Raw genomic sequence first — 27,687 nt, forward strand, 5'->3', positions numbered from 1 at the left:
GAGAATCCATGGACTGCAAGGAGATCCAACCAGTCCATCCTTAAGGAAATCAATCCTGAATATTAATTGGGAGGACTGATGCTGCAGCTGAAACTCCAATACTTTGGCCCCCTGATGTGAAGAACCAACTCATTGCAAAAGATCCTGATGCTGGGAAAGATTGAAGGCAGGAGGAGATGGGGATGACAGAGGATGAGATGGTTGGATGGCATTACCAACTCAATGGACATGAGTTTGAGTAAGCTCTGGGAGTTGGTGATGGACAGGGAACCTGGCATGCTGCAGTCCATGGGATCGCAAAGAGTCGGGCATGACTGAGAGACTGAACTGAACTGAACAATACCCTAGACTCCAGTGTGGGAGGACTGCATGATATATAAATTTAAATGTCTTTTTAACAATTTAGGCTGTAGCTTGCCCTGTAAAGACTGCAGTAAATATGCTCATGTCTATTACATTTGAGATTATGTGCTGAAAATTTTATATCTTAAGATTTGTTGTTTCCCCTCATTAATATTTAACAAGGTTTGAAGTAGAGACTAGAAGCAAAATAGCATTGGGTGTCAAGCATTTCCACCAAAGTTCCCCTAATTGCAGAGAGAGAAAATGTGTAATACCCTCTCAAATTGGAAATTTCTTGGTGGGAGGCCTCAAGTTTTATCTGAAAAATTAGATTGTACATCATTTCATATACTCATTCTATAAATATGTTTGTTTTTTAACAAGAGTACATTGCTTTTTTATAAAGTTGCCACTCCGGGAAGACATACATCATTTTTTCTGTGTCCCTCATCTTAATGTGTACCTCTTGGGGTGTGAAATTGTTGAGAACTTAGGTAGTTGGATTTATAAAACTCACACTGTATGTTTATTTGCATTCATTGGCACCAAGTGATGCAATGAAAATAAAACTAATATGGCTACTGGTAGGAATCATTTTCAGTTCTATCTCCTTTCTTATCCCATTTCCCCTTCCCTGTATTCCCAGTGGATGCTTCCTTAGCCCATTGCTTTCACAGAGTTGATTCCTCATTCTTAAAGTGTCTAATCAAATATCACATTTTCTGAGAAAGAATTTTCTTGACCGTGGCAGAGAAACTCTAAGGTGACATTCAGTGATCCTTGCCTGCATCATTGGATCAACACTAAAGGGATGGTGTTCATGCCGTTCTGAAATCTCCTCTGCTTCAGTGTGGGCAGTATCTGTGACTTGCTTCTAATCAGTAGAATTTGTCAAGAGTGATGAGAAGTCACTCCCCTAATTGCATTATGTTATATAAGACTCAGCTTCAGACTGGAGCAGGAACTTTTTCTTGGTAGTTTTGAAGCAATAAGAAAATCATGTTGTAAGAGGGCTATACAGCCAGAACCTGACAGTGTAATGTGGGAGTTGAGAGCTCCTCATGTGGCAGCAGGGAAAAAAGAACCTTAGTCTTACCACTGCAAGCAAATAAATTTTTTCATCAACTTGAATGCACTTGGAAGAGAATCCTGAAACTCTAAGAATGCTGCCCAGCTGATGGTTTGATTTAAGCCTGATAAGACTTTGACCAGAGGTCTCAGCCTGAATTTCTCATCTATAGAAAATGTGAGATAATATATCTGGATTGTCTTAGGTGCTAAGTTAATAGAAATTTGATACATAGCAATAGAAAATGAATTTAGATATTAGGAATCCAGTGTTGTTTGAGGGGAAAAAAACCCCACATTCCACATCCTACCTTCCTTCCTCATGGTTGTGTCTGTCCATGTTTGGGGTAGCCTTGTCCAACAGTAGTGGAGTGGGGAATGCAATCCAAATTCAGGTTTATAAACTTCAACTTCTGTCAACTTGTGTTGAGCTTTCTTGTCTGAACTCATCCTGTGAACCACTGATTATACTGCTATAGTGTGAGGAAGCTTAACTGCAATGACTAGAGCCAAAGTTACTAGGAATGGCACTTTAGTAGAGTTCTGTCTAGTACATCTCTACATGTAATATAAGATTGCTATAAAATAATAGATCTAATAATCATTATTAGGCTTTATTTTAAATGAAAAACACTATTAGCTAAAAAGCAGGTTTCTGTTTTTGTATGTGAAGTATCGTTAGCTACATACAATATTGTATCGTTGGCATACAATAGTGTACTAGTTTCAGGTATAGAGCATACTGATTCAATATATGAATGCATTATAAAATGATCACTATGAGAAGCCTAGTTTGTTTGTCCTCAGACAAAGTTTTTATAGTTTGTTTGTCCTCAAACAAAGTTATTATAGTATTACTGACTTTTTTATGCTATATATCCTTGTGATTTATTTATTTTATAATTGTAAGTTTGTTCCTCTTAATACCCTTCATCTATTTTGCCCAGTCTCACTCTCCCTTCTGTCTGACAACTGCCAGTTTATTCCCTGTATCTGTGAATGTCTTTTCATTTTGTTTTCTTTGTTTAGATACCGCATGTATGTGAGATCATATGAAATTTATCCTTTTCTGTCCAATTTATTTCACTTAGCATAATGCCCTCTAGATCCATCCATGTTGTTGCAGATGGCAAGATTTTATTCTTCTTTATGAGTAAAGAAAAATTTTTTTTTCCTTTAGGTGATTTCTAGTCACATTCCATTGTGTCTGGAAAAGACACTTGATATGATTTCAGTCTTCTTAAATTTATTGAGACTTGTTTTGTGGCCTAGCGTGAGATCTATCCTGGATAATGCTCAATATGCTCTTGAAAATGTATTCTGCTGTTTTTGGATGAAATATTTTTTGTATATCTATTAATTCCCAGGCTAATCTAATGTGAAGTTTAAGGCCTATGTTTCCTTGTTGATTTTCTGTCTGGGTGAACTGTCCATTGATGTGAGTGGGGTGCTAAAGTCCCCTACTTTTATTGTGTTACTGTGAATTTCCACTTTATACTTGTTAACATTTGTTGTATGTATTTAGGTGCTCCTATATTGAGTGCATACGTATTTGTAATTGTTATATCTTCTAGTTGGATTGATACCTTTATTTTATAATATCTTTGCCTCTTAAAGTCTGATATCAGTATTGCTACCTTCACTTTCTTTTGATTTCCATTTGTATGGTATACCTTTCTCTATCCCCTTACTTTCAGTTTCTGTGTGCCTGTAGATCTGAAGTGAGTCTTTTGTAGGCAGCATATAATAGGTCTTTTTAAAAAAATCAAGTTAGCCATTCTGTCTCTTGATTGGAGCATTGAGTCCACTGACATATAAAGTAATTATTACTAGATATGTACTTATTGCCACTTTTAAACTTGTCTTCTGGTTATTTTTGTGTAATCCTCTGTTCATTTCCCCTTCTCTTGCTCTTTTCCCCTGTGATTTGATGGCTACCTTTAGAGTTTTATTTAGATTTTTTTCTCTTTATTTTTGTGTATCTTTATAGGTTTTTAATTTGTGGTTATCCTATATATTGCAACCTATGTATATAGTTGTCTATTTTAAGTTGATAATCTCTTAGTTTGACACATTATAACAGGTCTTCATTTTTACTATCCCCTACCCTTTTCAGCATTTTATGTTTTTGGCATTATATTTTATATCTTTTTGTTTTGTGAATCCCTTAACTACTGATTGTAGGCATTAATGGTTTTACTTTTAAAGGTAGTACTTTTTACTTCTTTTGTCTTTTAGCCTTCCTACTAGCTTTATGGTTGCCTTTACCATTAGATTTTTCCTTTCATAACTGCCTTATTTCTAGTTGTGACTTTTTCTACTTAGAGAAGTTTCTTTAATATTTCTTATGAAACCAGTTTATTGGTGACACAGGCTTACACTTTTGCTTGTCTGTAAAATCTTTATCTTCAATTTTGAATGATAATCTTGTTGGATAGAATAGTCTTATAATCTTGGTTGTATGTTTTTTTCTTTCATCACTTTGAATATATTGGGTCATTCTCTCCTGGCCTTCAAAATTTCTGCTGAAAATTCAAGTATCTTATAGGAGTTTCCTTGTTTATAATGACTTGCTTTTTCTTGTTGCCTTGCAGATTCTCTGTTTATCTTTAATTTTTGCCATTTACTTGTATCTTGGTGTGGACCTCTTTGGGTCCGTCTTGTTTAGGGCTCCATGCTTCCTGGACCTGAATGTATGTTTCTTTTCCCAAGTCAGGAAAGTTTTCACCTATTATTTCTTCAAATAGGTTCTCTACCCCTTTGTCTTTCTTCTCCTTCTGGGACCTTAATGATGAAAATGTTAGTATTCTTGATGTTGTCACAGAGGTTCCTTAAATTGTCACTCATTTTTTAAAGTCCCCTTCTTTACCCTTTCAGCTTGGCTGATTTTCACTACTTTGTCTTCAAGATTGCTAATCTAGTGTGTGTGTGTGTGTGTGTGTGTGTGTGTGTTTTAAGAATCAAATGGGAGACATTTCTTTCCCTACATTTTAATATTACATTTCAATATGTAATGTAATAGATTTAATAAGGAACCTCTAGCACAACCACACTTAATGACATTCTTAATCCAGTGATTTTCTTGAAAATAGGCAAATAATTTAAATGTTGACCAATTCGGAAACTACTTGGTATGCCAAGGTCATGTAACATGCTGTTGTTTCCCACTAGTGTATTTTTCACTTCAGTTATTATATTCATCAGCTCTGATTGCTTCTTTTTTATATTTTCTAACTCTTTGTTGAAATTCTCACTGTGATCATCTGTTTCACCTTTTCTTCTCTCTAATTCAGTGATCATCTTTATGATCATTATCTTGAACTCTTTCTCAGGTGAATTGCTTATCTCTATTTTGTTTAGTTCTTTTTCTGAGAACCTATCTTGTTCCTTCATTTTAACATATTCTTCTGCATTCTCACTTTTTTCTATTTTCTGTAAGTTTTTTCTGTGTATTAAGCAGGTTGGTTATGTTGCCTGAGCTAGGACAAGTATATGTGCTGTGCTTTAAGTATTTTAATTGCAAATCTATGTGTCTGAGCATATATTTGGGTGCTCCTAAGTAAGAAAAAAACTTGAGTCAGCTGGACCACAGAGAGATGAGGCAATAGGATACATAGCTAATCATACAGGTTAGGGTAAGATTTCTGAGCAATTTTAAAAAGTGATTCATCATTAATGTATTAAAAAGTATGTCCTTCTCACCATCTCTGTTATTCACAGAAGTGTATACTTCCTGATCCCTGGTACACACTGCTGTCCTTTATTGTTCCTAGGCTTTTTTCAAAATTAATCTCTTTAGTGGCATTACTGAGGTGTGCTTCTTTCATGAATGTCTTGAAGAAATATGCTTCTTCCCATCAGCCATCATTGTAATTAAAGATCCACTTAGGGGAAGATTGTTGTGGATTTATGTTACTTATGATTAAGGCAGTGCCTGTTCTTTTAGGAAAATAGATCATCAAGGCCACAAATGTTGTAAGTTCCTCTTGTGTGTCAGAATGTCTCTTCTAGAATAGATGGTAGAGGGTTAAAGTAATGAAAATTCTTGGTGGTGTCTACTAACTAGAATGAACTAGGAGAGAATCAAACAAGGGACAAAAAGTTCAGTCACTTAGTTGTGGTGACACAATGCCCTAACTTTTAAGAAATAGAACAGAGGAAATTAGTAGGATATAATTCACATTAAGATATCACATTGAACACTAATAAGTATTGTTCACTAATAATGATCATCTACTGACAAATTTAAAAAAGGCAAAAGATCTGTTCAGGGAACAGATTTATTGGTATCCTGTAAGAAGAACGAAGGTGTTCACAAGGTGCCAAGTGGGCTAGTTACAGAGAGCTGCAAGTAAAAGAACCACACACAATGGGTATCAGGTCAGATTATTGAGTAAACTAGACAACTACCAAAATCACATGGGGATGAGATCAGAATAACTCAAGCAGAAAAAGAAGAGACAGTGTATAAAGACATTTAGGTAACGGAAAATTTTGTCATGATTATGAAACAGTAGATTAGGGACTATGGCGTTTTCTAACAGGACAATAGATTAACAATGGCCGACGGCAAAAAGGATGACATTTTGTGTGTTATTCCTTTTCTATTTGTAGGGAAAAATGAGAATAACTTGACCCACTTGCTGCAACTAAGATCCAATGCTGCTGAATAAATAAAATAAAAATTTAAAAAAGACCTGTACAGAGTCTGGGATTTTATCCTATTTACAAGTAAACAAGCTAGTCTTTTCACTGCTTCATATGTCATGGCGGAAGACACAGGATTCCTGAGTTGGAGGCAAAGAATTTTTATTATTTCACAACACACTAAGCATCATAAGTTTCCTGGTGGTTGGAACTGATTCTGCATCCCTGAACCCCTAATCCAAAAGAGGCAATGCAGGTAGACCTATTACATGAATGCTGTGTAAACAGTGGGATATCAAGAAACAGCAACCTTCTCATCACAAGGAAAAAGCATATATTTTCTCTTTCTTTAATATCTGTATCTTTAGTACCTATATGAGATGATAAAAGTTCACAGAACTATTGTGGTAAGCATTTCATAATGTATGTAAGTCAAATCATTGTATTGTATACCTGAAATTTATATACAGTGTGTGTGTGTGTTCAGTTGTGTCCAACTCTTTGCAACTCCATGGACTGTAGCCCGCCAGGTTCCTCTGTCCATGGGCTTTTCCAGGAAAGGCTACTGGAGTGGGTTGCCATTTCCTCCTCTAGGGGATCTTTCCAACCTAGGGACTGAATTTGCATCTTTTGCGTCTTCTGCATTGACAGGCAGATTCTTTACCATTAGCACCACCTGGGAAACCCTCAAATACAATGCTGTATGTCAGTTATTCTGCTTCCCAGGTGGCACTAGTGGTAAAGAACCTGCCTACCAATTCAGGAGGCATAAGAGACACAGGTTCGATCCCTGGGTCCAAAAGATCCCCTGGAGAAGGGTATGGCAACTCCCTCTGGTATTCTTGCCTGGAGAATCCCATGGACAGAGGAGCTTGGCCGGCTGCAGTCCATAAGGTCACAAAGAGTTGAACATGACTGAAGCAACTTGCATGCACATACGTGTCAATTATATCTCACTGAAATAGGAAGGAAAAGAAACACTGAACTTGGGGATTCACTGTTTTTAATTTTTATTCATTGTTTCCATTGTTTCGCCAAAGCAAGCCAACTCTTTGTCAGGAGGAGGACATTATCCCTAAAGGTTGCTTGCTGCAAATGCAGCCTTGAGAAGTGATCCATGAGAAGAGCTGCCAGAATTTTGCATTCTTGGCATATTGAGCAAGAATTTGCAGGGATTCAAGAGGGAGGGGACATATGTATACTTACGACTGATTTATGTTGTTGTATGGCAGAAACCAGCACAACATTGTAAAGCATCTATCCTCCAATTAAAAATTAAAAAAAAAGAACGTGTAGGTATGCTAAGGTCTCATGGTAGGAGGCTTCTTCCAAGAATATGTGGCAGAATTAGACCTTAAATATTACTGGGCTTCCCTGGTGGCTTGGATGGTAAAGAATCTGCCTGCAACATGGGAGACCCAGGTTTGATCCCTGGGTCAGAAAGATCCCCTGGAGAAAGGAGAGGCTACCCACTCCTTTATTCTTGCCTGGAGAATTCCGTGGGCAGAGGAGCCTGGCAGGCTACAATCCACTTGGCCACAAAAAAATCAAATGTGACTGAGCACATTGTGTCCAATTCTGCCAAATATGCTTGTCCTATTTTTCTGTTTTATCTAGGACATCTTGAACTAGTCCTCTTAGCTTATTTGATAAATCCAGTTATGATTATTATTTAGGCAGAGAACAGAAAACAAGGCCCAATTTAAGGAAACTTAACTGGTCTTATTCTCAGATTCTCTTCAAGTCTTCACTAGATACTGTCACTGCAAAGAGCCATCATAATGTTTTTATGAAGGAAGTTCTTTGTCCCTATGGTCACAGTAGTAATTGCTATAAAAACTGGAGAGAATAATAGGAACTGTAAAGAATATGGAATGAGTAATGTGACTAATGGTGGATATAAGGTGTGGCAGAAGAAAAAGGTTGTTTGTTGATACCTTTTAAAGTCAGCATTTTGCTTTTCTTAAGGGAATAATTAAAATAGAACTTGAATTTAGAACTTTAGGAGTATTAAGTACAGGCTCCTATATTCATCTTATAGACTAGAAAATTAAGAAATAAATTTGTTAAATAATTGCTCAAGATCAAGTTTCTAGTAAGAGAGTAGAGTGATGGGGGAAAAGTTAAGTTACTGTGATAATCACATACCCAGTATTGGAATATTCCTCCCCCGTAACTAGAGCAGTTTGTAGGAGTCAGTCAATCAACATCTGTTGAATTAATTTAATTATTGAATAAGATATATTCTCAGTTCTCAAATAATTCATTTGCTAGTGATCAATAAGAATTCAGTTTGATACCTTTTATTCTAAAATCTTTTCCCAGTTGGCTCAGTGGTAAAGAACTCACCTGCCAACACAGAAGACACTGGGGATGCGGATTCAATCCCTGGGTTGGCAAGATGCCCTGGAGAAGAGAACAGCAGCCCACTCCAGTATTCTTGCCTGGAGAATCCCATGGACAGAGGAGCCTGGCAGGCTACAGCCCATAGGGTTGCAAAGAGTCGGAGACGACTGAAGCAACTTGTCACATTCTAAAATCTTGTATAAACTGAATAGATTAATCAAGTTTGGGAGGAAAGGGAAAACTTTATAAATGTACTGATATTTGAGTTAAGTCTTTAAGAATTGCAAAGAAGTTGCTATGCAGAGACATAGAGATCCAGCATTCTAGGTAGAGAGAAAAGCATGTAGGTTGGCACAGTGAATGAAAGTATGTAGTTAGTTGATCAAAAAATGATCAGCGATTTGATGTCGCTTAGTAATGTAACTAGATTTGAGAGTGGAATTGTGGGCAGAATTCAGATTAGGAAAATCTTAGAATAGATACCATGCTAAATAATTGGGACACTTTAGTGGCAGGGAAAACACTGATATTTTAAGGCAACTTGGTATATGAAATACAAGAGGAAAAGATAAGTTCAGAAAGAATGTCAACAAAGCCAACTGCTGAGAAATATAGTGTTTGTAGGGAGCAGAAAACGCCACCCTGTTATATGCCAATTTGACACAAGCATTGTTTTGGATTGAAGGCAATTAAAAGAAACAGATATTTGCCAAAAAGCAGGACATAGCTTTTAAAAGGTTTTCTCCCTCTGTTCTGCTCCAAGAAGGACAGAAGTTAATTATCAGAGACAGCACCAAAGGATCCTACATAATAAAGTTTACTTAATTAGCCTTTATCTTCCACTAGTTCCTACGCATATTTATATTCTGCCAGTTTACTGTTCAAGAAACTCAAAGTCCTTTTTCTTTTTGTTAAGATGCTATATAAATTCAAGTTGCAACTACTCTTTGATTTACTCATCACTGAATATTCCCATGTATATGCACAATACAAAAGTTAATAAACTTGTTTGTTTTTATTTTGTTAATCTGTCTTGTCAAAAGGGTCCTAGTCAGGAGAATCTAGAAGGGTAGAGGAAAAAAGATTTTTCTTCTACTGGTTGTGAATAGGATCAAATGTGTCAGGTAAAATGAAGACTAAAAAGGATCCATTGTATTTGGAAATAAAAAGGTCATTGGTGCCTTCTGTCTAAGCAGTTTAAATAAAGTGTGAGAACAGAAACTAAAAAGCTGCTATATGCTGATGGAGAGATTCAGAACATGGATACATTTGTTAATGTCCTTTTATCTTAAAACTGAATAATTGACAGCTTGTATCATATTTTGTTTCAAACCTTTAACCTTCAAAAACTAGTTATAACAAATTACATTTATTTCTGTATGGCTCTCCATGGATTTTCCCCTTTCACATCCCATCCTATTGGTCAATAGCCCACAAAGGATAAAAGGTTCCATACCTCATGCTAAGAAACAGAGCATATTCTCTAGTGAAACTGTCACTATTTTCCATAATGGCCCCACTTTGCCTATATTCATATCCACTGTAACATTTGAAAAAAATCCATCTCCATTAGCAAAGTACTGTTTTAGATAGAACCCACATTGTTGTTGGCTTTTTAAATATTGCTGTGTAGTATTAGAATATCTTAAATATTTATGACATAAGTTTTATGCATAATTGTTTTTCTTTAAGAAGCAGTTTCAAATATTAATATATCTAGCTGTTTGATTACAAACATTTAAAAAAGCCTGCAAGGGATCCTCTACGACCCACATCCCAGAATTTTAGAAACAAAAGCAAAAATAAACAAATGGGACCTAATGAAACTTAAAAGCTTTTGCACAACAATGGAAACTATAAGCAAGGTGAAAAGACAGCCCTCAGATTGGGAGAAAATAATAGCAAACGAAGCAACAGACAAAGGATTCATCTCAAAAATATACAAGCAACTCCTCCATCTCAACTCCAGAAAAATAAATGACCCAATCAAAAAATGGGCCAAAGAACTAAACAGACATTTCTCCAAGGAAGACATACAGATGGCAAAAAAACACATGAAAAGATGCTCACCATCACTCATTATCAGAGAAATGCAAATCAAAACCACAATGAGGTACCATTACACGCCAGTCAGGATGGCTGCTATCCAAAAGTCTACAAGCAATAAATGCTGGAGAGGGTGTGGAGAAAAGGGAACCCTCTTACACTGTTGGTGGGAATGCAAATTAGTACAGCCACTATGGAAAACAGTGTGGAGATTTCTTTAAAAGCTGGAAATAGAACTGCCATATGACCCAGCAATCCCACTTCTGGGCATACACACTGAAGAAACCAGATCTGAAAGAGCCACGTGCACCCCAATGTTCATCACAGCACTGTTTATAATAGCCAGGACATGGAAGCAACCTAGATGCCCATCAGCAGACGAATGGATGAGGAAGCTGTGGTACATATACACCATGGAATATTACTCAGCCATTAAAAAGAATTCATTTGAATCAGTTCTAATGAGATGGATGAAACTGGAGCCCATTATACAGAGTGAAGTAAGCCAGAAAGATAAAGACCATTACAGTATACTAACACATATATATGGACTTTAGAAAGATGGTAACGATAACCCTATATGCAAAACAGAAAAAGAGACTCAGATGTATGGAACAGACTTGTGGACTCTGGGAGAAGGCGAGGGTGGGATGATTCAGGAGAACAGCATTGAAACATGTATATTATCTAGGGTGAAACAGATCACCAGCCCAGGTTGGGTGCATGAGACAAGTGCTCGGGCCTGGTGCACTGGGAAGACCCAGAGGGATCGGGTGGAGAGGGAGGTGGGAGAGGGGACCGGGATGGGGAATACATGTAAATCCATGGCTAATTCATTTCAATGTATGACAAAAACCATTGCAATGATGTAATGTAATTAGCCTCCAACTAATAAAAATAAATGGAAAAAATAAATAAATAAAAAATAAAAGAAGAAAAAAAAAAAAAGCCTGGAAGGCTTTTTGTTATTTCTTAGTGTTGGGATTAGATGAGTATGTTTAATATTCTTATTTTTATATAAAAAAACAAAGAAAGAAGGTATTTCAAAATATGTAAAGTAATAAATATCAGATTTTAGTTTTAGTCTTATTTTTCCCAGAAGGGTGGTATATTTTATCTCTATATAACATCAAATTATAGTTTTTAAATGGAAGCTTATTGCTATGTAAATTTCAGACTCTACATTATTAAAGTAGGTTAATTGGTTTGGGTTAAGACTATCTGAGAATTCCTGACCTGAGTATAAATTTAGGGATTTGGAGCGTTTGTAATCTGAATTTTCAAAAGGGAATTGAGAAGGTGAATATATCTCTGAACTTTGAAGTGTAGTCAGCTTCCAATTATCTGCTTGTGCCAGAGACCATCCCCTCCTAGGTGGGAATTTCTCATACTGCTTGGAAGCTGCCGTTGCCTGTTTTGGGTAGAAAAGGGTTCCACCCATCTTTTTGGTTTTTAAAGCCACTCTCCCCACCCATGCAGATGGTATGATTGCATATCATCCATCTTTCAGATGCACTCCTCCTTTCTATTAGCAAGGATAATAAGCAGGTGAGTAGAGGTTAGGTAAATTCTGAGTGACACTGGCATTCTAAAATTGGCTGTAGTATCTACAATTCAAATAGTGCTTATTCTTTATGTTGAAACTAAATTAAAATTATTTTAATAGCCAAATAAGATGGCCTGTGGTTATAGTCATTTACTTAAAATTAATGAGGCACTGATTTCAAACAGTAGCCTAGTGCTCATTTTCATTTAGTTGTTTTTATGTTTATCTGTTTTATTACTTGGAGTTTATTAAATTTCACAGTGCAGCTATAAATCAGGGAGAGAGCAGAACTTTGGAATAAATGGGGTAGCTCTCAGGAGACACAGCCTTGGCTCAGATATGACTTTATGGTGGAATGCAGAATTAGGTGAGTGCTTCTGAGAGAAGTGAAATCTAAACAGAGATCGAAAACAAGATATTCAGGCTGGAAAAGGAGTTGGAAATTGAGAAGGAAGAATGTCCAGGAGAGAAAATCATATTTGAAAGCATAGATGCTAGAGAAAGCATAATTTGTTAGTGAAACCAGCTAAAAATAAACCATCACCACAACTACCGTCACTAACCAAAGTCCTTTGATGGGAAGATGAACCATGGCAAGAGGAGACTGCAGAATGATTTAAGGGTATACTAGAGAGTCTTTGGGCTTCCCAGATGGGGCTAGTGGTAAAAGAACCCACCTGCAAATGCAGGAGACATAAGAGATGGGGGTTCGATCCCTGGGTCTGGAAGATCCCCTGGAGGAGGACATGGCATGCCACTCCATTATTCTTGCCTGGAGAATCCCATGGACAGAGTAGCCTGGTGGGCTATAGTCCATAGCATTGCAAAAGTCAGACACAACTGAAGCAACTTAGCACACACACAAAGAGTTTTAGGCAAGGCAGTGATCAACCATATTTTACAAATATCATATCAACTTCATATTTTGCAAATATATCAACTTCATATTTTATAAATATCCATACCAATCTGGAACAGATTGATAGGGGGCAGAATTTGACACAGGCTCTCTGGTGAGAAGACTTTTTGCAATAATCCAAGTAAGAGATAATGGTGGCTTGATTAGGGTGATTTGATGAGGAAGGGAAGAAAATGGATGAGCTATTTCTGAGATAATTAATAGTCCTTAGAGATAGGTTAGATAGGTGGAGTAGGGAATAGGGAGTAATTGAAGTTGACTTTTCTAATGGGCCAACAGATAGGATGGTGAATCTTCCAAGGAGGATGGGGGATTTGTTTTTCTCCCTTTGACTCTCCTGAGGAGGATGGTATTTATCATTTTTATCCCCATGAATGAATGAAGTGAGACAGGAGAAGGGGAGTTTGGAAACAAGGGAATATTAACTTTGAGAAAGACAACTCATCAAGAAAATGTGGAACCAGAAAGCCAAAGCTGCTTACTACAATGGGCTGTCTTTATAGTCCATGGATATAGTTTCTTGTAAGAAACATTTGTTTTATTTCTTATAATAGTATATAAATATTATTCCTCAAGTTCTTCAGACAAATAGTGTTAGATCTGAAAGGAATCTTAGAAATGATAGTTTCTGTCAACTGGTGAGGAAATTGGAGCTCCAAGAGAAGACCACATGATACTTATAGAGTAAGAGAAGTGTTAGAATCCAAGTCTCCTAAAGACCACTTCATTACTCTTTCCATAGTACCTAGCCAGCTCCCCATTGATTATTGCATGCTATTAAAATAAATCATTGAAGTGGAAGACTTTATGGAAGAAAAATATCATTATTACAGAAGAAAGGAAAATTGCATAAATAAATAGCATTCTTTACTTAACATTTTTTTGCTAGTACAGAATTCTGTTTAAGGTAACCAGGGTTACAGAAATTCAGTCCCTTCTCAGTATTGCCAAGGATTAAAACTCAGGTGATCTGGACTTAGGCTTGGCTTTATTTGTAACAAATAGATGAACTCACTCCACTTCTATAGATCTCTATTTCTGTATCTCAGAAAATGAGATTTCTTTAAAATCCTTTCTATTTTCTGTCTGTATCATTTTATATTTTCTATTACTGGTTGTCTTTACTTTCTTCTTTAAATTGCTTCTTTTTCTCCATGGCAAATAGGAACCTCTTAAAAACCCAAGTAGAATAAATTAGTGACATGTATGTCCTGATGGTCCTGTTTATGGAGTGAATAAAACAGGGCCAGATTTTGTTTCTGTTAGTAACATATCTCCATATTTACTTTCCTTCTTTGACAAATAGGCCTTGAAATCAGGATGCTAATGCATAAGAGGAAGGTCCTAGAATCTGAAGTATGAGAGTTGGGTGTAGATCAAGTATAATGCTGTGATGTAAATGATGATTCAGTAGTTTTGGAGAGAAAATATTTAGAACATTTTTGTGTTTTTATTTTTAAATTCTTTCTTTTCAAAATTCTGCTTTTGTGTATATCATATGACAAATCAATATGGTACATGCATATATTTATAAGTGAATATACAATGTGGGATTATATATTCTGAAATTATGCTTAAATATGTTAAGCTAACAGAAGGTTATGGTCAAATAAGTTTTGGAACCATTAGTGAAGAGTTTGCAAAAAATGGTAAGTCACAGGTATCAAAATAAATGCTATGTTCTTAATTTCTCATTTTTGGATATCATCCTCTCTGGAAACAAAGAAAAGAAGTCTAAAATGAAGATAGCAATAAATAATGTTTTGGTAGTTGAACTTACTTAACTGAGTCTTCTTACTTCTTACAGAGTTGAGAAAAGATATTCTCTCACAAAAGTATTTAATTTTAAGATTAATTTTACTCTTAGCCATGATTTTTTTGGATTAAGTAACTCATATTGAAATTAGCTCAGTATTGTTTAACTTAAACTTTTCAGCTCAAGGTGTAAATACTAGATTGCCTTTGTGATTAAAAAAGATTTGGCTAGGATTTTCAAAATCCTACTTCTTCAGTTTTTTTTCCATTTATTGTATCTTATTTCTTCCTGTTTTTTCCCTCACAGAATAAGACCACAGCTTGCCAAAGAAAGGATTGAAGGATGCCATATTTGTACATCTGTAACGCCTGGAGAGCCTCAAGTCTTCCTAGGCAAGGATAAAGCTTTCACTTTTGATTATGTGTTTGACATTGACTCCCAGCAAGAGCAGATCTACACTCAGTGTATAGAAAAACTAATTGACGGCTGTTTTGAAGGATATAATGCTACAGTTTTTGCTTATGGACAAGTAAGTATCAAATTACTTTCATAGACACTGTAACTTTTCAGAAGTGTTGGTTCAGTTCCACTTTCATTTTTGTTGCTTGAGATTATGTTATGAAGATCAAGCATCCATTTTTCTCCATTCTTTTATTCAGACTGGAGCTGGCAAAACATACACAATGGGAACAGGATTTGATGTTAACATCATTGAGGAAGAACAGGGTATAATTTCTCGTGCTGTTAAACATCTTTTCAAGAGTATTGAAGAAAAAAAACACACTTCCATTAAAAACGGACTTCCTCCTCCAGATTTTAAAGTGAATGCCCAGTTCTTAGAGGTAATGGTTTAACTGTGTCATTAGTTTCCTTTAAGTCTTGTACTTAAGACCGTAGCCCTATGACTTTATAGTCCAGCTTCCATTTTAGTGCTTGGCATATGGTGTTCAATAAATGTTGTTTGAGTAAATTAACATAGGCACTAATAACAAGAGATAATAGGTAATAAGTATTCCTTACTTATTGGCATTTAAGATTATAGATGTTTGACCAGCATAACAATTAATATTGTTTATTTCAGAGTTTTTTTTCTTTTCTGAGAATTACTTTTGTAATGTAGTTAGGTTCACAAAGTGCTGGGAATTCAGTAACTAAGACCAAAAGGGAGGGAGAGAATATGAGGAATAATACAATTGATGCTGCAGCACTAGTCTGGCTGCAGAAGCTGGTATTACTACAAGGATATACAGGTACTTTAATGCAGTATCTAAAGATTAGGGCAGGTTTAGATTAATTTAGGGCAGTCTAGGCTGGTAGGAAGGTCATGCTAGTAAGAAGACATTTAAGATTTGAGCAGTATTGCAATTGGGTGGACAGTACCATTATAATTCTGTATGCTTGGTCCAACGAGCATTCTAGTCTAATTGTAGTCTAGATCACCTAAGCAAATCACTTTGATAATTGATGAAACATTTTATTCAGCATTATATAGCACAAAATAGAAAACAATTCAAATTAACATCAGTTATCTTCCTGCTAGTTTTAATGGACATTCCAATTTAATAAAAACCAAGAAGAATATAATTATGTGTTTCTACCAAAAGAAAGGTAACTAATGACGGAAAAAGAAAAGAAACTTTTTTTATCTTCCCTTTCACCCTGTAAGTGTTATTAGGCATTATGACTCTAAGCATATTGATAGAAAAATTGGTGTATACATCCTCTTATAAGGTGGTAGCACAATCTCATCAGAGTCTATTGATATATTGCTCATCTTGCAAAAATACTAAGTATTAATTTTTAGATATACTAAGAAGGGTTGTAGGGCCAAAGAAAACATACTTTTAGTTCAAACACTAAAAATTCTTAAAACCTTCCCTAAACTTTCAAGCTTAGGATTTGTCTACATTTGATACATATTTTTCTATAATTTACTTGTATTTATAAATATTTATCTCTTGCAGAGGGTTAGTGGATCATTTTAGCTAGTCCGTAACTCATTAATCATGATTAAGTCTTTTACTCTTCTTACCCTTGTAAAGAAATCTGGCATTTATTTTTATTTGTGGTCATTTTTTTGTGTTATTTTGAATAAATATGTCATTTAGAAGAATTTTTAAGGTATATTTCAAAGATAACATGCAATATGTGTTATTACAGCCGTGAGGTGATTATGACTAATGTTAAACTTCTTTTAATAGCTATATAATGAAGAGGTTCTTGACTTATTTGATACTACTCGTGATATTGATGCAAAAACTAAAAAATCAAATATAAGGATTCATGAAGATTCAGCTGGAGGAATTTATACTGTGGGCGTCACAACACGTACAGTGAATACCGAATCCGAGGTGACATTTATGTTATAGTTAAAATAGAGCATGTTTGGGGAATTCCCTGGTGGTGCAAGTGTTAGGGCTCTGTACTCCCAGTGCAGAAGGCACTTCCATCCTTGCAAGCTTCAAGGCATGGCCAAAGGAAAAAAATAGAGCGCATTTGGCTTTATTTAATAGCTTTGCTGCTCACAATATGAAATTTGTATCCTAAAGAGTAGCAGTGAGGTAAAATTTTATCTTCTTCGTCATTTTTTCCAGGATTTTATTATTAAAAATGTCATAATTGTGATAAAGTCAGTGCATTTATCATAACATCTAAAGAATGTAAAGCCTTGTGTGTATAGTTTTCTTTCACACCTAGAAAAAGAGGATTAGATAATTTAAAGTGAAGGATGAGACCACAGCCCTTTGCGCTTTTTGCTATAACACGTGGAGGCTGTGGGGCTTCCCTGGGGGCTCAGTGGTAAAGAATCTGCCTGCAATGCAAGAGACGCAGATTCAGTCCCTGGGAAATTCCATGGACAGAGGAGCAGCCTGGCAGGCTACAGTTCATGGTTGCAATAGAGTCAGACATGACAGTGACTAAACAGCAACATCGTGCAGTCCTGTATGTGGCTCCTAAAGAAAGACTGTTGAGAAAACTCACCCTGGGGAGTTCTGTGGCAGTCCAGTGCTTTGGATTCAGTGCTTTCAGTACCTGGGTCCTGAGTTCAATTCCCGGTGGGGGACAAAGATCTGCAAGTCACTTAGAGTGGTCCCCAAAAAAAGTTACAAATAAGAAAATACAGAAGAGCCTGAGTAATTCCAGTTATTGCTTAGTTTGTTCCAAAGTGTCCTACTGTAATAGTTTTGAAATAGAAGCTGCGGACATCAACAAATGACAAACAATGGAATCTCAGTGTTTTCTCCTATTTACAGAAACAAACACTATTATACTTTCTGGTCAAAAAGTGCCTGTAAATAAAATAATAAGACAATCTACCTCTTGTACATCTTTTAATACGATGAATTTTAACCAGTAGCTCAGACTTATGATTGTGTAGATTTAGTTTAAGCATTGTTCAAGTAAAACCCCTCTTTCTTTCCCTTTTCTAGATGATGCAGTGTTTGAAGCTGGGTGCTTTATCTCGGACAACTGCTAGTACCCAAATGAATGTTCAGAGCTCTCGTTCACATGCCATTTTTACCATTCACTTGTGTCAAACCAGAATGTGTCCTCAAATAGATGCTGTGAGTTAGTTCTAATGTCTTAAACTTTCAGATTTAATTTCTATAAAATCACATGAGTATCAAAGAGAATATTTGTGTCAAATTTAGTTTGTTTAATCATTCCTTTTCCTAATGAGATGTCCCTGGATTTATTTAAGCGAAAGCTGGCCAGCCATATAAAATTTTGAAATTAAAAATTGACTATATGTCTCTAGTAGCCAGAAAGTATGGTGATGGATTAATTACTTGAAACCCTTTGCTTTTGAGGGCTGTATGCTACAAATTTCTCTTCAATATAAGCAAAGCCTTAGTTGATAGCTTTCTTTGATCTAACTTTGTCTAAGGTTCTAGTTGCAACAGGCATTTTATGCTTATATTTATTTGACTACAGGCCTATACTTGTCTATGTGAAAAATGAAGGCAAGATGGGGTTGAAGGATAGATATTTAGTGTCACATTAATAAGGTATTTTCAATTATTTTCCTCAATTACAGGAAAGTGCAACTGATAATAAAGTGATTTCTGAATCATCACAGATGAATGAATTTGAAACTCTGACTGCAAAGTTCCATTTTGTTGATCTGGCAGGTTCAGAAAGACTGAAACGTACTGGAGCTACAGGCGAGAGAGCAAAAGAAGGCATTTCCATCAACTGTGGACTAGTAAGACTAAGACTTTGTGCTGGGAATATATCAGGGTTATTTTATTATCCTTTTCCATTTTATAATATATAATACCCAAGTAGAAATCCTTCATACACTGAGCTGAGAAATGAAAATTGCTGTAAACTTATGAGTAATGCATTGAATTTTGATGTCAGGCTGTCAACTTTTTTCTCCTTTTCACATTGTAAGTTTTCTTCAAGTGTAAAAAATTAGTTGGATTAAGTTTTATGATGTGTGCATAAGATATGTATATATATATAATAGAAATGATTTTTAAATTCTCAAATTTAAAAATATACTCTTAATATTAAATATTATATGGGATGACCTTTAAAGTAGTTTTATGCTAACATTTTTATGACAGACTTTATTTTGGAAATTATAATAACATGTTATTTAATAATGATTATTTCAAAATGATAACTTTTCTCATTTTAGGAATTAACTTTAATACCCTGCCATCTAGTGGTGTTTTTGATTGATTGGAAAGCATCTTGTGTTGGAGTTAGCCTAAAGTTCCTATTATCTGAAAGAAAATGTTCTGAACCAAATTTTTATGTAATAAATCTTTTTTTCTTATTGATTTCATTATAAAAGTGGTTCTTTGTTCCTGCTTAAAAGTAATGGCATTGTAAATTTCTGTGATGCTGACAGCACCAGGACAGGTGTCTTCTGCTTTGCCTTTCTCCCTTTCTTCCTAGAGCAGGGGATCCAAGCATATGGTCCTTTTTTTGGTCATTGCCTAATATTTGCTGTTACGTGATTATAACCCTTCTGTGGGGGAATTATCAATTGAGACTGATTAGAGAGATCCAGCCTTCCCAACCATGCATCCTGATGCTCCCACCATATGGTTGATTATTGTGGTCAGAGGAATGAGTGAGCAGGATCCTGGACTTTGTGTATTGTTTTGAATTTCTTGATATATAAAATCATGGTATGGTATTTACATTTGTGCTGTTTGGAAAAGACAAAAGCCATTGCTCAGTTTTCTTGTTCAAGCTATTGAAACGTGTTCAGACGTGTGGTAGAGGTTCAGTGTGACCAGTGGCTAAAATTGCAGACTCTAGAAAAGGGGGGCTGAGACACAGTGTGATGCTGATGCCCTCTCTGCAGCATCCATTGGTTCTAACAAAAACACGGTTATAGGCGAGTATGGCAAGCATTTAGGGAAAATACTTATGCTGTAGGTGCTAGTTCAGTGACTAGGAAAAGTAGAAGTAGATGGCAGGAGGAGGGACTAAAGAGTTCTACAGTTTGACTTAACTTCTTAAATATTGGATGCTTATTGCATAGATTCATTGAATTTCTAAGTGCTGCTGGACTTAATAATACTTTATTCAGAGATACCATACTGATATGTTTATTGTGGTTAAAAGAAATTTTTGTTTTCATTTAAGGAAGCTATAGTACAAGAAAGTTCCATGAAATTGTTAAACTAGCAATTTATTTCTTCATTGAGCTGAGGAGAAGAATTTGCAACATGAATTGGCAGTTTTGTGAGAGATACCTCATGATGCTCTGATAATTCTAAGAATGGTTTAGAAGTCATCAATCTTACAACATTCCAATTTCTAAAGAAAACCTCTTCATAGATGTTTTAGTATTTTTGAGTTATGGATATTTATATTGCACTAAATTTTGATTGGTGTCAGTTTCTTAGTAGTTATATAGAAAGCTTCAAGTTTACTTCATTTTTCAAAATAAAAATGTAAAGTAAAACCAAACAGAAGTGGTCTCAATTCTGCCATGTCTTCGTATTATTTTCTATAAGATTTCATCATTTAAAAATGTCATAATTAGTACATTTTTATCATTTTCCTCTCTCTCTTTCTACCTTTTAGTTGGCACTTGGCAATGTAATAAGTGCATTGGGAGATAAGAGCAAGAGGGCAACTCATGTTCCCTATAGAGATTCTAAGCTGACAAGACTGCTACAGGACTCTCTTGGGGGCAATAGGTATGCAGAAGTGTTTATCCTCCATACTCCTGGATTTCAGTTGTTCATTATTTTTAAAATGTTTGAAAAGTGATTTATAAGAATTGTTTATTATAAAATAAATTAATGAGGAACTAGTAGTTATTAAGTGCCTCAAGTGCATGAGTGCTTTTGCATGTCATTTCACATATTTCTTGTAACATCTCTTGAGATAGGTATTGTTATTCCTATTTTATAGATAAGAAAATTCAAATTCAGAGAGATTAAGTAATTTATTCAGTCACTTGGCATATGAAATCCTTGGCATACGTTCTCTCTACTATACAGAGTTTCAGTTTTGAGTGCTTGGCACATACTTGATGCCTAGTAAAATTTTGTTGAAAAATGCTGTCTTCTATGTAATTAAAAAAATAATTTAAATATTATTAATTTTTTAAAAATTATTTATTTATTTTACTTTACAACATTGTATTGGTTTTGCCATATATTGACTTGAATCCGCCACGGGTGTACATGTGTTCCCCATCCTGAACCCCCCTCCCACCTTCCTCCCCACCCCATCCCTCTGGCTAAATATTATTAATTTTTTTACAATTTTCCTAAAAGTTAAACATTTTTTTTAATTTTAGAAAACTTTAAAAATATTAATTGAATGAAATATAGGGTGTTTGCTGGTTATTAACTTTGCCAGAATCCCTGATATTCCTCCTCTTCTGTACTTTGCATCATCCTGATATGTTTCATTAGCTAAATGTATTCTTTTGGTAATGCATTCCTCTTTATAAACATCAGCATGTTGGCTTTAAAAGTGAAAACATTTTTGGCATTTAAATTCAGTCTTTGCGTAGTTCAACGTTACATACAAACTGATGCTATAAAACAATTCAGTAATTAAATTTGCCAATTTTCTCTTTGAACAACTATTATTCAAAGAATTTTGATAATGTTGAATTTATTTGGGCTGAGGTTGGATGGATTTGGAAATAACGTTTTGCTTTATAGAATTGAACAGTATCATTTTTATATTGCTTCTTTATATTTATATTCTTTATATTGGCATTGGCTTGACTCATCCCTCTTCTAGCATATCCTTTGTATTGCTTCCATTTGTCCATATTTCTTCTGTTCTATATTTTCATTTGACTTTAAATATCAATCTGAACCTTATTGTAACTACACAAAAATTTTTGTTTTTTAAACCAACTATAAATTATTAAAGTTTGCTAAATTGTAGCCTTTTCCAATATTTATTTCTTTACTTCATAGTATATCTTTGTTTTGTAACAAAGAAGAGATACTAAACCTCTTCCCCTTACCAGTGTCAATACTTTTGAATACTTCAGTACTTCTGAGAGTTTGCTTGCCCTGTAATAATCTAAGATATTTGCACTATGGATTTTGAATTCCTCTTGAGGTTTATCCAAGAGACAGCTAAAGAATCTCAGATGTTCCTCACCCATTACCCAAGTGGGTGGTAACTCCTTTCTTCTAATCCCATTCTCCTCTGTTCATGGAATTCTCCAGGCAAGAATACTGGAGTGGATAGCCATTCCCTTCTCTAGGGGATCTTCCCGACCCAGGGATTAAATCCAGGTCTCCTGTATTACAGGCAGATTCTTTACCATCTGACCATCAGGGAAGCCCAGTCCCATTTTCAGTCACACTCATAAAATTATGAGATTAGTCTCCTCTTTCAAAAGCATCGTACTTCGTATAAGCGTTGGAGAACAAAATGCCTTTATTTTGTGATGTTTATACAAATTACTCTTAAAGAAAAATTAGATCAAAGATAATTTGTGGAAACAAATTGCATAGATTTATATGAACGATTTGGTCACTTTTTAAAAAAACCAACCTGGCTTTTATATGTTTATAATGTTTAATACTTTAAGAATTTTATAGCAAAAACCCTGAAAAATATAAAATATGAATAAAAATTAATCATGTTTTCTACTACCTATAGGTAACTATTGTTAATATTGTGATACATTTCCTCCCTTATGAATAATATGATATAGTAACATATAAGATAAATAACTTTATTTGTTTATGCTGTACTGCATGGCTTATGGGATCTCAGTTCCCTGACAAAGGATTGAACCCAGGCCACATCAGTGAAAGCACTGAATCCTAACCATTAGACCACCAGGGAACTTCCTAATACTGGGTTGCCAAAAGGTTTGTTAATTTTTACATAAGATGGCTCTAGAAATGCTTGGTTGTCTTTACTTCATTCGAAATAATTTTGTTAGACTGTATCATCATAGCTGTCATATTAGCGTGCATTAAAAAAAACTTATCAAAATTAGTGAATTTTTGTGTAGTCATTTTAGTATTGAAGATGGAAGGAAAAAAGCAACATTATTAGCATATTATGCTTTATTATTTCAAGAAAGGTAAATATGCACCTGAAATGCAAAAAACAATTTGTTTCAGTGTATGGAAAAGGTACTGAAACCTATTGAATGTGTTGAAAATGACTTGATAAGTTTTGTGCTGGAGATTTCTCGGGACGATGCTCTACGGTCAGGTAGACTTGTTGAAGTTGATAGTGGTCAAATCAAGATATTAATTGAGAAAGATCCATGTTATACCATGCAGCAGATAGCTGACACTCACAATGTCAAAATCAAGCACCGAAAATCATTTGTATCATCTTGGTTATGTTAATTGCTTTGATGTTTGAGTTCCACATAAGTTATGTGAAAAAACCTTCTTAACCACATTTCTGCATGCAATTCTCTACCTAAACATAATCAAAGTGTTGTTTTAAAAACAAGTTGTAATGGGCAGTGAAAAGTGGATAGTGTTAAATGATGTGAAATGGAAGAGACCATGAGGCAAGTGAAATGAACCACCACTAACCACACCAAAGGCCAGTCTTCATTCAAAGAAGGTGATGTTGTGTATATAATGGGATTGGAAGGGCTCCTCTGGAAGACCAAGTGATTAATATCAACAAGTACTGCTCCCAACTGAAAGCAGCACTCAAAGAAAAGCATCTGTAATTAGACAACAGAAAATACATATTCTTCCACCAGGATAATGCAAGACCATATGTTTCTATGATGACCAGGCAAAAACTATTATTGCTTGTCTAGGAAGTTCTGGTTCATCCACTATATTCACTGTATATTAAATCTTCAGATCTCCATTTATTTCAATCTTTACAAAATTCTTTTAATGCAGAAAATTTCAGTTCCCTAGAAGGACTATACAACACCTGGAACTGTTCTTGGCTCAGGAAGATTAAACATTTTGGGAAGGTGGAATTATGAAGTTGCATGAAAAGTAGCAGAAGGTAGTGGAACAAAATGGTGAATATAAAGTTTTTGGTGAAAATGAAAAATGTGTCTTTTAATTTTTACTTAAAAACCAAAGAAACTTTCTGGCCAACCCGATATATTTAAGTTATATGACTTCCTTTAAAACAGTTATGATTTTATATAAAAATAAACCACTTTCCTTTAAAAAACATTTTTCATAAAATTGTTCTTGGAATTTGTGTGTTTTGGGTTTTATTTAATATGTGACCTTTTTCCTATGTGATAGACGTTAGCTCTTCTCATTCCTAATTTCACCATTCTTAAGCACTTAAACCCAGTACTTTTTGTAAAGGAGAGTTCTCTACTCTTCCCACTTCCCAATTGTGGTGGATTGATATTGTACATGACTGTATTCAGCTTATCCCATTATGTGAGTTTGAAAACACTTGAACTGCTATATACGCTATTCAATAAAATGAGTTCATTGATTACAGCAAGTTCAAATGTTGTAAAAGTTTCTAAAATGCTTACTCTCAATTTCTATACTTGTCATGAATTTCCCAGACTGGCACTGGACCAGAGACTACACTTTTGAGTAGCACTGACCTCTAATTAGTATCCATAACCATCACTCTCATTGAATTACCTTATCTTCTTCATCAACAGAGGTGCATGAATTATCTTCTCACTTCAAATAAATAAATATACACATGATATATGAACAATTATTAGGGACCTAATATGTTCCAAATCCTAATATGTTCCAAACAAATAACAATGACCTAATATGTTCCAAATAGATGGGCAAATACATGGGGAAACAATGGAAACAGTGACAGACTATTATTGGGGGGGCTCTAAAATCACTGCAGATGGTGACCGCAGCCATGAAATTAAAAGACACTTGCTCCTTGAAAGAAAAGCTATGACCAACCTAGGCAGCATATTAAAAAGCAGAGACATTACTTTGCCAACAAAGGTCCTAGTCTAGTCAAAGCTATGGTTTTTCCAGTAGTCATGTATGGATGAGAGAGCTGGACTATAAAGAAGGCTGAGCACCAAAGAATTGATACTTTTGAACTATGGTGTTGGAAAAGACTCTTGAGAGTCCCTTGGACTGCAAAGAGATCAAACCAGTCATTCCTCAAGGAAATCAGTCCTGAATATTCACTAGAAGGACTGATGCTGGAGCCGAAACTCCAATGCTTTGGCCACCTGATGCAAAGAACTGACTCATTTGAAAAGACCCCGATACTGGGAAAGATTGAAGGCAGGAGGAGAAGGGGACGACAGAGGATGAGAGGGCTGGATGGCATCACCGACTTGATGGACATGAGTTTGAGTAAGCTCTGGGAGTTGGTGATGGACAGGGAGGCCTGGCATCCAATAGTGCATGGGGTCTCAAGGAGTCAGACACAACTGAGCGACTGAACTGAACTGAATATGTTCCAAATATCTTGTATGAAGTAATCTGATGAATAAAAAATAGTTGATGATCCTTTTCCTTGGAGTTTAGTATCTAAGAGTTGGATCTATAAAATTTTAATACAGTCATAATCATAATCCATAAAGAAGAGGTATGCAGAGGGTATGAGGAAGCAGAGAAAAAAGTACAGCCAAGCTCAGGGTTTGGTTCTTAGACTAGAAGAGATCTAAGTTCAATCTTGAATAATAGTAAAACTAAGGGTAAGTAAGGATGACCAAGAGTTCACAAAGGAATAAAGACAGATGGAACGGGACCCTTTTTAAAAGGGTAACATTGGAGGGCTCTCTGCTAAGTGAAATAAGAGACAAATAGTGTATGATATCACTTATATGTGGAATCTAAAAACTACAACAAATTGGTGAATATAACAAAAAAGAAACAGACTTACAGAGAACAAACTAGTGGTTACCAGTTGTGTGTAGGCGGAGGCAGTAAAAAGATGGGGGAGTGGGAGGTACAAACTGTTGGGTATAAGATAGGCTCAAGGATGCAGTAACTGTAAATGGAAAGTAACCTTTAAAAATTGTGTAAACACTTTTACAAATTAGGAAAAAACAATGAGACCTTACTACATATTCTCTATAATGAGTAAAAACAAAGCTTGAAAAAAAAATAAAAGGGGTACTATGAATGCTTTGTTGAAATTTTCGGGAGAAGGCAGCAATGGAACAGGAGGGTAGACGGCCATAGATTAGAATTGATAGGTGTAAATTGCAGACCAGCCTGGGTAAGTTACATCCTTAGTTGTTAGTATATAAGTGCCTATTGGCACTGGCACCAGTCTTAGCAGAAGGCAATGGCACCCCACTGCAGTGTTCTTGCCTGGAGAATCCCAGGGACGGTGGAGCCTGGTGAGTTGCCGTCTATGGGGTCGCACAGAGTCGGACACGACTAAAGCGACTTAGCAGCAGCAGGAGCAGGTGCCTGTTAGAATTTCCATGTCTGATTCATTGACAGAAATTTCTTAGGCGTAATAAGGATTTTATTATCTTATTCTTTGGTTGATAAAGCAATTCATCATGACTGTAAAATAATGTTTCACATTTTTCCTGTGTAGTCTAACTAGAAATTCTGGAACTTTGACCACTCAATCACAAATGATATTACATATTGTGAAACATGAGTATACTTTTCTTCAGCAGGTGACAGAATTTTGTGTGAAATATTTTGCTAAGAAAAAGATCGGGATGCAAGTGATTAAAAAAAAGAAAACATTTAAATCCTGAAATATTAAGCAGACAATGAAAGCAATGGGTTTTGAATTTCAACATTTCATAGGCAGATTAAATTTTAGAATTATTCTGTGTATATTGCTTCAAAAATTTTTTGTAAAGAGATGAGAAATAAATGTATGCACTTTTGCTTTCTCAAGGTATTAGGTGTCAAAAAGGGACAATATAAAAAAATCTTTTTCCTTAAGGTAGCATTGAGGCTTTAATAATTGCTTTTATTTTTATGTTTGGTAACATCAATCTTTTGGTATCTTGAAGAGTAGATATTATTCAAAAGACAGATATTTAAAATGATTATTTCGGCATTTTATTTGCTTTTATCTGTAAACCTAGTTATTTTTTTTTAACTTTCAGCCAAACAATCATGATAGCATGTGTCAGCCCTTCAGACAGAGATTTTATGGAAACTTTAAATACCCTGAAATATGCCAATAGAGCTAGAAATATCAAGAACAAAGTGATGGTCAATCAAGACAGAGCTAGTCAGCAGATCAATGCACTCCGTAGTGAGATCACACGACTTCAGATGGAGCTTATGGAGTATAAAACAGTAAGTTAATGATTTTGATTTTGTATTTTGTGTCCAGAGTAATACCTTTTTGTGATGGCTTTCACATGTGTCTCTGGAGGCTCTTGTCATAATGGTGGCATCTTTCCTTTTAGGGGTGGAATTCTATAGTTTTCTTTGTGGGTAGCCTTTAATAATGTTCAGTCTAACAACTTGATCAGCCTCTTGTTTCAAAAGACTACTTTCTCAATCAACTTCTTTAGTGACATGCTCAATGAAGTGATGAAGTAGAGGAAAAAGGAAATCTTTTGCCTTGAGGCTGTTAAGGCAAAAGGGCTCTTGGTTGTAGAATTGCACAGTCCTGCAGTATCCTTTA

At 35.3% G+C, this 27,687-nt stretch overlaps 1 protein-coding gene across 14 annotated transcripts in view; it reads left to right on the forward strand.

Moving 5' to 3' along the window:
- Nucleotides 1-27,687, forward strand: part of KIF21A (kinesin family member 21A) — a 174,268-nt gene that overhangs the window by 80,075 nt on the left and 66,506 nt on the right. For all 14 annotated transcript variants that reach the window (XM_070454578.1, XM_070454574.1, XM_070454576.1 and 11 more), the window contains exons 2-8: nt 14,977-15,199; nt 15,330-15,512; nt 16,872-17,021; nt 18,102-18,236; nt 18,710-18,877; nt 20,725-20,840; nt 27,158-27,353. In XM_070454578.1, coding sequence (XP_070310679.1) covers nt 14,977-15,199; nt 15,330-15,512; nt 16,872-17,021; nt 18,102-18,236; nt 18,710-18,877; nt 20,725-20,840; nt 27,158-27,353 — 1,171 coding nt within the window. The remainder of the gene's footprint in view (nt 1-14,976; nt 15,200-15,329; nt 15,513-16,871; nt 17,022-18,101; nt 18,237-18,709; nt 18,878-20,724; nt 20,841-27,157; nt 27,354-27,687) is intronic.

The sequence above is a fragment of the Odocoileus virginianus genome, chromosome 24, assembly GCF_023699985.2.
Source record: "Odocoileus virginianus isolate 20LAN1187 ecotype Illinois chromosome 24, Ovbor_1.2, whole genome shotgun sequence".
Lineage (NCBI taxonomy): Eukaryota > Metazoa > Chordata > Mammalia > Artiodactyla > Cervidae > Odocoileus > Odocoileus virginianus.